The 12,465-nt window shown below is 49.0% G+C and overlaps 1 protein-coding gene and 1 long non-coding RNA gene across 4 annotated transcripts in view; both read right to left on the bottom strand.

Annotated features, from left to right (window-relative positions):
* The window catches only part of PODXL (podocalyxin like), a 45,086-nt gene extending 38,738 nt beyond the window's left edge, over positions 1 to 6,348 (bottom strand). For all 3 annotated transcript variants that reach the window (XM_061467970.1, XM_061467971.1, XM_061467972.1), the window contains exon 1: positions 6,229 to 6,348. In XM_061467970.1, coding sequence (XP_061323954.1) covers positions 6,229 to 6,265 — 37 coding nt within the window. In that variant the 5' untranslated portion in view covers positions 6,266 to 6,348. The remainder of the gene's footprint in view (positions 1 to 6,228) is intronic.
* Positions 1 to 12,465, bottom strand: part of LOC133276801 (uncharacterized) — a 459,153-nt gene that overhangs the window by 369,502 nt on the left and 77,186 nt on the right. The window lies entirely within an intron of this gene.

Raw genomic sequence — 12,465 nt, 5'->3', positions numbered from 1 at the left:
GCTCATCCAGTTCCAACCCCTGCCACAGGCAGGGACACCTTCCACTAGAGCAGCTTGCTCCAAGGCCCTGTGTCCAGCCTGGCCTTGAACACTGCCAGGGATGGGGCAGCCACAGCTTCTCTGGGCACCCAGGAAAGGTTCATTCCCCCGTGTTACCCCTTCTGCTCTATGTTGGGCATTGAGGCATTGCACTGAGTTAATTTTAATAAGTCATTTGCATTCTCCTGCCTCCTTGCAACACTTTGTCACCAAACTGTCACCAGCGCCTGCTGCGTGGTGCTGGCCTACAGCCAGGCAAGCCATGGGATGTACTTTCTCTATGGGACAGAAAAGGTGCCTGCAGTGCAGAGCGTGCTGCAAAGATGCAGGGATTCGCAAAGCTGCCACGTTTAGAGATGAGGAAAACATCAGCAAGAAGAGTTGGGACCCAATAAGCAAATGATCATTTGAGGATATTGATGCCATTGGGGTTTGGAGTAACTTTAGCTCTTGAAGTAGAGAGGGTTTTTATTTCTTTAGGGTTCATGGGACATTCTGGTATTTGCTGGTTCCCAATAGCTTTCAGCAATATTCAGTACTGAAGGCTGACTCTGAGACACAGTAAGGCTCAATTCAAGTGAATATGTGCATGACCCCCCAAATAACCCGCCACAGAGCTTTGCCTAGAAGGCACTAATGCTGCTACTGGCTCTTTCCATGACTCCCCAGGCGCTCACTATTTCTGGCACTATTTGCAATTCAAAGCCAGCAGCTAAGGTGAAGCAGGCTAAATCTCAAAGAAACTTGGAGACATTTAAGGCCAGGCTGGATGTGGTTCTGGGCTACCAGATATACTTCAAGATGTCTGTTCTCGCTGCAGGGGGTTGGACTGGATGAGCTTTGAAGGTCCCTTCCAAGCCAAAGTGTTCTGTGATTCTGTGAAACCTTCTCCCTTAGCTGTGGATGGAGGAGAGGACACTGATACCCATGACTCGGAAGGGTAGCTAGAAGAAAACTAGCGCTGCATCAGCATGGCCCCACATTCTCACATTGTAAAGGGGTAGAAACCAGAAGTGCAAAGCCAGCAACTTCTCCTGAGTCACAGCAGAGGGCCCAGCTCCAAACTTATTGTCATGATAAAATACCTCTAAATGTCACTTGTCACTTCTCCCCATGCAGCATCATGAGGTTGCTTCTGGCCATGGAAAGCTGGTGTTGCATTGCAGGCTCCTGCTCCTCAAGTCTTTGTTGATGCTATTTGCACTGCAGCAGTCCCAGAGATCCCAACTGAGAGCATCTCCCCATCCCTAGACACTCACCACATGGTCTCTCCACCAAACAGCGCACAGTATAAACAGATGCATGGAAAATAGAGAGAGAAACTGTGGCACAGCCAGTCCTTTAAACAGCATTTCAGCTCTTTGGTTCATAGCATATCATATATGATTTAAGTACAGTAATAAGGAAGATCAACTTTGCCTCCTCTGCTCTGTCTACCTTCTCAACCAGGACTGTTAAGCTCAAAAGTAACACATTTCCAGGTAAAAGCTAATCCCAATGCTTAGACACCTTGAAACTGGAGCTGTGGCATGGGCAGAGCACATCCCTCCTGCCTCTACTCTGTTTTAATTGGATCTCCATATTCCTCAAGGACCTCCTGAGCAAAGCACCACAAGGCTTCAGCCCAGCCTACAACACACAAACATGCAGTTAGAGCTGTTGGCACCTACCAAAGCACAGATGAGCTGTCCCCATCCCTCCCAAAGAATGAAGAAGCAGCAGGAGAAAGCACCTCACCCCGTGGTGTGGGACACCACCACACCAGGAAGTTTGGGGGAAAAGATGGGCTCTTTTTTAAGGTTAAGCCCCAACGGCATGTGGAAAAGGTTTTGGGGGAGATGGGTTGTGCATCCCCCAACCCCATTGTGCAGCAGGACCTGCAAGGCCCCCATGCAGAATTAGTTTTGAGCTTGGTTGCCTCACAAGCTACAAGTCTCTTCATCAGGGGTTGTAGTGGTAGGACAAGGAGTTGTGGGTTGAAGAGTGAATTTGCAATCCCAAGACCACTGCATCTCTGCAATGTGGACAATGCATCAAAGCACCGGGGTTAGTGGTGAGCTGAGCCCAGGTAGCTGGAGAACCACAAATGCCAGATGACTGCATGGTTTAGAAGTAAAAAAAAGCCAGGCTGGGTCAGTTCTCTGTGAAGGAAAGGGCAGGCATTGCAAGAATTCCAAAACAACATCCTTAGGTGGAGGTTGGCCAGTTATGGGAGAAGCTGTGCACGTCAACAGGCTTTCGAGAAGGAAGTTGGCAGAAGTATGTGAAAAGGCTTCAGATGGGTTGTGAGATCTCACATGCCTGCACACGGGGAATGGACCAAACTGGGCTACCTGGATTCCTGCAAAGGGCAAGCCCTCTCGTGACGTTGAGGTTGGCTGTGGAACAAGACTGAAGGTGAGGTGGATGCTCAGGCTGCATGTTTCTGCCCATGTGTTCGTTCCCCATCAGATCAACAGGAGGAAAGGAAGGATTTTTGTGCCCCCATGGGTGCGTTGTTCACTACGTGCTTGGTCCTGCTACTGCTTGGACCACTTGGAGATGTAGTTACTGAATGCAACCGGGCTCGGGGCTAGAGAAGCACAGAGCAGTTCAGCTGGATGTGATGAAAAAGGTCAGATTTAGGCTATATATTAGGCAGCAGTTCTTCCCTGTGAGGATGCTGAGGCGCTGGCACAGGGTGCCCAGAGAAGCTGTGGCTGCCCCATCCCTGGCAGTGTTCAAGGCCAGGTTGGACACAGGAGCAAGCTGCCCTAGTGGAAGGTGTCCCTGCCCGTGTCAGGGGTTGGAACTGGGTGAGCTTTAAGCTCCCTTCCGACCCAAACCAATCTGGGATTTTACAGCAAGATCTCATCTCCCCAGAGCATCACCCTATAAGGATGAAGCTGCATTTGCCTCATCCTTCCTGGCCCAGGCGAGCATCACAGGGCTCTGGCTGCTGCAGTGGGTCCTTAGAGAAGGGGCAAAGGGGTCACCCAGCCACTATCACGGAGAAGGGGCAAAATTCAGGGCAGGCATGAGCAGGTGGGATGAATGGGGTCCTGCACCTAACCCCAAACATCTCCTCTCAGCCCTTGTACAGCGATATAACACCCAGAATAACACAGGAGGGCTATTGCACAGCCTGAGGGACCCTCGCTGGCTATAATCAACCTCCAATCAGTTTCCACTGCCTGAACCCCAAAGCATCCCAGAACTCATGTCAACAGGCTTAGGTCTTTCAGAGGGTGCAGATGGGAAGAGAAAATGCATGATTTACAGGGCAAATAATAACCCAAGCACAACCCCAGCCTCCCTGCAAATGCTGAGAGCAGATATTTCCAGCCAGTCTCCCATCAATGACAACATGAATGATCACCATCCTCCTCCTCATAAGCCTTTAAAGCAACTCTCCGGAATTAAATCAGTGTCTTGCATGGTTCCAGCTCCTTTCATCCCAGGATCTTCAAGTGCTTTACAAACAATTCTTTAATTAAGCCTTTTAAACAGACCCCGGGGTATGGTTACTGTGTCTGCTTCACCACTGGGGAAAATCAAAGCGCTGCACTGCTAAAACAGCTCACAAAAAGGTTGCAAAAGCCTTATCGAAGTTCCTCCAACAGCAAATCCATAAGGAGATATGCTCTGCTTCGATGCTGATTTTAAAACCCTCTGGTTAACAATGGTTTTTCTCCTCCTGCAGGCATGGCCCCAATTGCCTTCCCCTGCCCGTGTCAAGATTAGTATTCAGTGGATAAAATGGGGTTTAAAAATGCACATCTTTGACAGCGTGTCTTGGACAAACACAACTCCCAGTACCCCGGAGCCAGCACAGCTTTGGGAATGAAAAGGAGTGTTTTGGCAACAAGGATTTAAACCCCATCAATCTGTTTGCTTTGAGCTGGGCAAAGGGTTGAGCTCTGGTTAAACCCCCATCCTGCCTTTTTCTGCCCCCAGGACAGGTTGGAGCTGTGGCTCTTTTTAACCCCCTGAGAATAAAAGGTATCCTTTTTCCTCTTGCTGATGCAATTTGGCCAAAATACCCTGTGTGGGAGAGAAGATGATGTATGGAGAAAGAACAAATAGGATCAAACGTCCTGTGAACACGCTGTAATGGATGAATTTAAAGATGTTATTTGCCCGATATCATGTTTGCTGCCTCTCGTACACACCGGCTGTGACTTCTCTGAGCCTGGTTCCATTCTGATTCACAGCAGGGAAATAAAGGGAGAACCTCTGCAGGTACAAACCTGGGAGCTGGTGTTTCTAGTGAAGTAGCTGTACCCCAAATACCTGCTCTTAAGAACTTTAGCAGCCTTCTGTTGAGGCTGCTCTGTTGTTACCTTCTTCCCCATGATACCCAAAACCACGCTCCGAAATCCCAGCTCCCTGCTCACGCACCCATTTCACATCCAAATCATGAGGACTCCATGCCAATTACTATTAAGATACCCCAAATCTTACAGTTCCACTTGCAAACCCAGCTTCTCCCCATTTTAGCAGGTGAATTTTAGGTTTTGAGTAGCTCAGACGACTGCAGCAGATACCAGCCCTACAGTTAAACACTGCTGGACTCCAACCCTTACCACCCAGCAAAAAGGGGTGCCTATTTTGGGTCTCTAAGGAAGAAAACCCTGTCGCCAATAGCCAGGGAGCAAAAAAGCACCTCTAAGGAGCTTGGTTTGAAACCTCAGAGCAGCAACACGTGGCAGAAAACACTGTTTCAAAGGATTTAATACATTAATTTCCAAGAAAAATGTAATAGGATCATTTGGGAGTGCTACAGAAGCAGGTCCCACCACCACCCTCCTGCTTAAAGCCTGTTTCGTACCAATTCCAGCCTATTTTGAAGAACAAAACCATCTGAGAAGGCAAAGTCAGCTAAACTCAGCTAAATTTTGGCCAGCACATGCAAAATTGCATTAGCAGCCCCTACTTTATGCCAACACTGATGAGGTTGAGGCTTCCTAAGTTTTAATACAAACAGAAACCTTCTCTTTTAAAGCCCAAGTTGACATCAGGGAGAGATGGGCACTTCCCACCTGCTCTTCCACCATGCCCTGGCATTGGGAGGAGCAGGAACAAACCAGACAGGCAGTGATTCTATTCTACTCTATTCTATTCCATTACATTATAGTTTTTCCTATTCTATTCCATCCTATTCTGTTCCATCTCATCCTATTCTATTCCGTCCCATTCTAGTCCATCCTATTCTGTTCCATCCCACTCTATTCCATCCTACTTCATTTCATCCTATGCTATCCATTTCATTTTACTCCATCCTACGCTATCCATTCCATTTTACTCCATCCTATTTCACTTCATAGAAACATAGATCCTATTTTACTCCATCTTATTTTATACCATCCTATTTTATTCCCTATTTCCCCCCTCCCTCATCTTCCCTGGATATAGAAAAGAAATACCCCTCTCCTCCCTACCTTTATTCACTTTGGAAACAATCACTGCATTCCCTTTCCCTGCTCCTTTTTGGCACAGTTTATGGTAATCTCTCCAATGCAACACCCCACCAGAGAACAAGACCCTTATCACCTGCAGCTCCCTTAACCCCAGCACTATCACAGGACCCCACACACTGCTTCCAACGCCATTCCCAAACATCCCCGGCATGACGCATCCTGCATGGGTCCCCATCCACCCCACACCGAAGGGTCTCCAGAAGTTTATCCTTTTCCCAATTCCACCATCAACTTCCAACAGGGAATTGCTGTTTCCCACCAGCTTTCCCCCTCTTCTTTTCCCACGCTATCAGGGGTGAGAGCTCACACTCAATACACACAGCACTTGGCACACCGGACCACACAAAAGTGGACGCATCAAACCCAACCAAAGATCCCCCCACCCTTTTTGCTCCATAGGACCCCAAAAGCACTTTGCACATCGACCCCTGCCCAGCGGCTTTGTGAAGCCGGATGAAGGAGCGAAGAAGCGGCGTGTTTAGCTCACACCGCTGCGTAAAGAACCGAAGCACTGCGGCTCTTGAGGCTCAAGTTGAGCTGCTGCGGACTGCTCGATGCGCTTAGTTTGTAAATAAGCAGGTAAATAAGCCTGGATTCACAAAGCGGGTGTGTATGGAGCGTCTTTTCCACCTTTCCACCCTATTTGCTCCCAACTACCGAGTAGTAAAGGGGGAAAGAGGGGAAGGCGAAGAGGCGAGGGATGTCGGAGGGGGGTCCGGGCGGCACTTACCGAGCAGCAGCAGCGGCAGCAGCAGCGGTGCCCGCATCGTGCTTCGGTGCCGTCCCCAGCGCGGCTCCCGGCTCAATCCCAGCGGGGCGGGCGGGCTCTGCCCTCCCCCGGCCCCGGTCCCGGTCCCCCCTCCCCGCCCCATTCGCCTTCTCCCGCTGTCGGGGGAGGGACAACGCGGCCCCGGCCCGCCCCAGCCTCCGCCCCACGGGAGAAAGGGGGGAGATGGAGGGAGGGTGAGAGGTTGAGGGGGCACCAAGGGGAACGCGCATCCCTCATGGGATGAGGTTTGGGGGGGGGGGATTTGGGGTACTCAAGTGCATGGGGAGGATGGGGGTTTAAGGGGTTTCGTTGGGATGGGGACTTGAGGGGGGGGATTTAGAGGTTTTGTTGGGGTGGGTCCTGGGTTTTCTAGGGTTTTCATCAGGGTAGGAGGTTTGGAGGGATTTTGGGAGTTTCGTTGGGATGTGGGATTTGGGGGGGGGGGGATTTGGGATGCTCATTGGGATGAGGATTTAAGGGAGATTTGGGGTTCTTAACTGTGTGTGGGGACTTGGGATGTTCATCAGGATGGGGATTTGGAGGGTGGGGGGTTCTCAACTGCATGGGGGAGTCTGGGGGTTTAACCAGGGTAGGAGGTTTGGGTTTGTTTTTGGGGGGGGGGGGGGCGGGGGGATGTGATTCCTCCATGGAATTCCCCCCCTGGAATGGGATGGTGGATTTGGGGATCTCGTTGAGGTTGGATTTTGGATTTTTATTGGGCTGAGGGTTTGGGGCGGTTGGAATTCCCACCTGCATTTGTGGGGGATTTGGGGTTTCGAACAGAGTTGGGACTTGAGAGGGATTGGGAGTTATCATCGAGATGGGGGTTTCTAAGTTGATTGTGGATTCCCACTCACATGGGTAAGGATCTGGGATTTTCATCTGGATGGGGACTCGGGGATCAGCTTGGGGCTCCCACCGGCGTGGAGGAAATTTGGGATTTTTATCAGGATGGACATTTGGGGGTGGATTTGGGATTTTCAGATGGCTTTGATTTGCAATTCTCACCCTGCTTTTAAATACCATTTAAATAAATTAATGTGCATTTGCCTAAGATGTTTTCCAGGAAAAGTTTGGGAATGGCTTGAAGGAAACAACATGCCCAAAGGACTAAGGACAAGATTATCCTCACATCATTGCATTCTTTGTGGCAAGAGAGAAGGGTGCTGGAAGTTCTTTATCTGTGTTCAGGCAAGGAGCACTCACTGCAGCTAGGAGGGGGCTAAAAATAAGCTCAGGGTTTTGCACTGGATCCTCCTCCTTGCACCAGCTAAACCATGAACCATCATGGGCCCAGGGGTGGTAAAACCACCCTTCACTCCCAAAAGGGACTGTCCAAAGGTGGTTTTCTTGATGCCTTTGGCTAAAGATGGGCTGACTTCTTGTTGCAAGGTCACCTAGAGGAGACCTGGTGGGAAGCCTGGGTTAGCTGGCTCAGCCCTTGCTTTGAGTGTTGTCCCCACTAAAGGCTTCTTGTCCTGATTTTAGCTTCTGGGTCAGTGCAATGAGACTCTTCGTGTCCCTCAGCCCAGCTTCACCTCCCTTTGCGATGACTCTGCATTACACACCAGCTAAAAGCCATGAAACTCGAGTGCAATGAATGAATGTGTTGGTGCACATTATTAATCTTGCCAGCATCAGAGAGGCAGTTCTTTCTATCCCTGTGCAAGGTTCTCAATAACAGATCACATTTCCCCCCTCCCCACACACCTACACGCACACACTTTCTCCCAATCAGCATGTTTCGGTGTTAAGTGCCAAGTCAAGACAGCCTAGGGAAAAACCTGAGCTGCACCAGTATAACAGTGTCCCTGGGATGGAGAGGAGGGAAGTGATGCTCTGTTTATTGCACCAGCACCCATAATACACTGCAAAAATAGCCCATGGCACGTTGCTGTGGGGTAACAGTGACTGGGAAACTGGGGCTCCTTGAGGTGTGTTGGGTCTTCATGTTGAGTGAGGGCTGTGGTAAGGACAGGAGCAGAGCTCCCTTGGCAGCAACTAAGATAGATCTATGGGAAACAGAATGGCCTGAAATCCACTTAAAAATTCAGGCTGGCTTCAATGGCTTTTGGTTTTAGGCTGCAATGATTGTGCTGAGGGTTAGGAGGAGAAGAAATTCATCTGGCTGGTCCCATCAGCAGTGCTGGTCCTTTTGCCTTGGGCAGTGAGGAGGGAATCCGAGCATTTGATGCGTGAAGTCTTTTTAGATGGCTGATCTGGGCTGTAGGTTTCCTCTTAAGTTATCACAAGAGGCACCCTGCCACTTACACAGGGAGTTTTGTCAGTTCTCAACAGGGATGCTCTCAGCATGTTTGTTGGACCTCCTTTTGCCTAAAGATACAAGCAGGAGAGCACAGCCACTACAGGGGAGGGAGGATGCTGTGCAGAAAGCTTCCTTTGAGGGCTCTGTGGTTATCACTGGATACTGGAATCATAACAGCTCTGCCATCTGTGCTGGGTATTGCTTCTCACTCAGCAGGGCTGTCTCCTGAGGGTCTCCAGCCTCCTTTCTGACTGCAGCTCCTCCCTTTGTGCCAGCCTTGGTTGCTGGCAATTGCCATAGTGGTTAAAATAACAGCACAAAATCCACTTCTTGGGAACACCGATTCATCCAGAAACACGGTGATGGTCTTAAGAGTCACAGAGTCACAGAAGGGTTCGGTTGGAAGGGACCTTAAAGCTCATGTGGTTCCAACCCCTGGCACAGGCAGAGACACCTTCCACTGGATCAGGTTGCTCCAAGCCCCATCCAACCTGGCCGTGAACACTGCCAAACCTTTTCCAGCCTAGCTGATCTGTTGATTCCATGATTCTATGGGGCTAAACCTCCCTTTCCAAGGGGTAGCAGAAAGGACTCACATTATTTTCTGCTGCCTTGCTCGATTGTGTCGGCTCAGAATCTGCCTCTTGTCTCTGCTGCAAAGGGGATAATTACTGAGAGGGTGTCAGATCGAGACTGTGAATCATGAGCAGCTGCAGGAATAAAGAAAGGGATATTTAACATGACTGCTTCAGTATCTGGATGTCTATTAAAGCATATTCCACTCCTACCCATCTGCTGGGGTGGAAGGTCAGAAAAAGCCCTAACTCTGGAAGCTGTGCTTCTGGGGATGTCAAAAAGGGCTTCACAGAAAGAGGTGAACACTCTTCTGCACCCAAAGATATGTGGCACTGCCAACAGGGAGCTTTATCACAAGTGGCCCAGCTATGGAGGTTTGCCTAAGTGCCAGCATCATGGGGTCAGGAAATTAAGTAAAGGCTTTGGCTTTCAGCTCCAAGCACGAAAAGGCATGTTTAGAGGTGCAGAGAAACCCTTTGGGGAATGGTCTGCGCATCTGCCTGAGAAATGGGAACAAAAAGAGAAGAATTTACTCTAAAATTCGTTGTTGTTGTTGTTTATTATTATTATTATAAATCTCATGGTCTTAAGTCAGTCTATAATCTTGATATTGATTAGCACGGATTCATGTATAACCGGTTTCTGTGTCTCAGCTCAATATTTATCCAAGATTGTGAAAGAGCAGGACAAGAAGCCAGTGGTTTTAAGGTATGCAAGTCATCTGTGACAAAACTGCCTCAGGAGGGGGAAGACTTCACATGACACAAGGTTTCTTTGTTGGGGAAACACTAATACGCTTTCATTGCAACGCAAATGCTATGGAAACCCCATTGTTTTGCAATGTAAAAGTAAACTGGACAAAGGAGAAGAAAACATAAAGCAGGAGATGCTCCCATGCCTCACAGCACTGGGATGAATTCCCAAAGAAAGCTTTCCTTCTCCATACTATGTAATTCCTTCTTAGCTGTGTTCAGATTCACCATAACATTTGACTGATGTATCCACGCATCCTTGCAGTATTTACCTCTTTGCACAGAGAAAACCTACCCAGCATGAAAGCCCTCGGGCTGAGATCCAGCTTAGGATCGTTTAACTTGCCAGGAATCCAGTTTTATTGGATGTCATCACCCATCTTCCTTGTACAAAGTAATAACATTTGGAATTCAAGTTTGGGGTTAAGATGAGAAAACGAACGGCAGCGCATAGGGCTGGTATTTCTGGCATGAGTAACTGTGAACAACAGTACAGGAGCTCCTGGGGTGGGGATCACCAGTGGTTATTTCAGGCAGGAGAGCATAAAACACCTTCCAACCTCCCGTTCCTTCAGCAAGTCAAAAATACCTATTTTTGGTGCCTGATGTCTGCCTGACAGCCCCAAGGAAATGGGACCTCTGATGGAGCTAAGCTTGCAGCCAGATCTGAAGCGATGGGAATTGGTGATTTGGGAGAAAAAACACAGCGAAACGGTTTGTGGTGGACATGGGATGGGGAACGGAGGCAATCGCCTGCTCTTTCAGAAGATGGGGAGTTGCAAGTGTCATGACAGGGACTGCTTCTTAGCCTGGACCTGAGCCAGCAAGAAGAACTGAACTGCAGCTTGCTTCAGGATCAGGAATCCTAAAATCATAGGGATCACCTGCTCCAGCCTTTCTAGGCAAAGCATGACCTACACTAGATGTCCCAGCACCCTGTCCCGATGAATCTTAAATCCGTGTCCAACAGTGGGGAATCCACCACTTCCTTGAAGAGATTGTTCCAGTGGCTTATTGTTCTCATGGTGAAACGTTTTCCTCTTCTGTCCAGTTGGAATCTCCCCAGCAGTAACTTGGGCCCGTCACCCCTCTTTTCCATGTGACTCCTTGTCGAAAGGGAGTCTCCATCTTCTTTGTAGTCATCCTTTATATGCTGGAACATGGGGATAAGGTCTCCCCTGAGCCTTCTTTTCTCCAGCTGAACAGTCCCAGCTCTCTCAGTCCTTGGATGGTCTTTGTGGCTCTTCTCTGGACCCTCTCCAGCCTGTCCACATGTAGAGAAGGGACCAAAACTGAATCTAGTATTCCAGGTGTGAACTGAGTCCAGTATTCCAGGATTAGACATAGGTGCCTGGATGCATCTCAGGTAATGGAAATGTCTTCATGGCAAGAAGCATACTCCCAGAGAGATGTGGAGCTGCAGCATAGGATACTAATGGTTGCTGCATAGCAGGTGCATTGGAAAGGATGACATGGAGAGGCAAAACTCTACCCACTGGGGCTAAGGAGAGTTCATAAACACACCTCAACGTCTCGTATCACATTTGGCTCTCATTGTCCTTCATACAGAGCTCACCTAATGGTTTGCACTGAAAGGGAGGAGGGAAGGGATGCAGGATAGAAAAACAAACAGCCCTTTAGGAAGGGCAGGCAAACAGCTAGACACATTTTCCACTGCTAGAAATAGGCACTGGTGGAAACCTGTCACTCTGCCTGTGTCTAGCTAAATAGACTAGAACAGGCTATTTCAGTTGGAAGGGATCTAAAGCAATCATCTAGCCCCACTGTCTGATCAGTTCAGGGCTGACCGAAAGTTAAAGCATGTTGTTAAGGGCATCGTCAAAATGACTCTCAAACATCAACTACTTCTCTAGGAAGCCTGTTCCAGTGTTTGAAATCCTCTTGGTAAAGAAAAGCTTACTCATGTCCAGCCTGAACCTCCCCTGGTGCAGCTCTGAACCATTCCCATGCATCCTATCACTGGATCCCAGGGAGAAGAGCTCAGCACCCCCTCTCCACTTCCCCTCCTCAGGAAGCTGTGAAGAGCAATCCAGGCATCTCTTTTTCAAGCCCAGAGTGAGTGGAGAATTGTATCAGTTCTGCCCCAAAGTCCCTTCTGTTCACTCTCCCCACAAACTCCTGCAGAGGTCTATGGGCTGGAAAGGATCACTAGGAGACCCCTACAATAGATTTGGGGTGGATTGCTCCCTTTTGCTGGACAATGGACCAGCGTTATTTCCTTCTGGAACATCTTGAGTTCCCAATCTCCTGGCTTCAGTGGGAATTTCCTCTTGGCACTGGGTTCCTCCAACCCAAATATATTCTGTGCCTCCCACTTGGGTGCAAACTCCAAACACCAACTCTGCATCTCTTCCCATAGGCTTTGCCACTTTCTCATCCCTCTTCAACAAGGATTTGCCCCGAAACAGCCTTGGAGTTACCAGGGCAACCTGCAGAGGTCTGGCAGCCTGGATCGTTGTTTGGGGCTGCAGCTGCCCCGAGGAATTCACTATTTGTTTTAGAGATAAAAGCTGCAACTTCCACACATTCTTCTTCCATTTCACTCTCCATTAACTGCGTTGCCCTGTCATAACAAAGCTCATT

This window comes from Pezoporus flaviventris, unplaced genomic scaffold (assembly GCF_033815535.1).
Source record: "Pezoporus flaviventris isolate CSIRO_AGI_PZ_B2104156 unplaced genomic scaffold, CSIRO_AGI_Pfla_v1 ptg000046l, whole genome shotgun sequence".
Lineage (NCBI taxonomy): Eukaryota > Metazoa > Chordata > Aves > Psittaciformes > Psittacidae > Pezoporus > Pezoporus flaviventris.
This window is presented reverse-complemented; position numbering and strand designations above follow the sequence as displayed.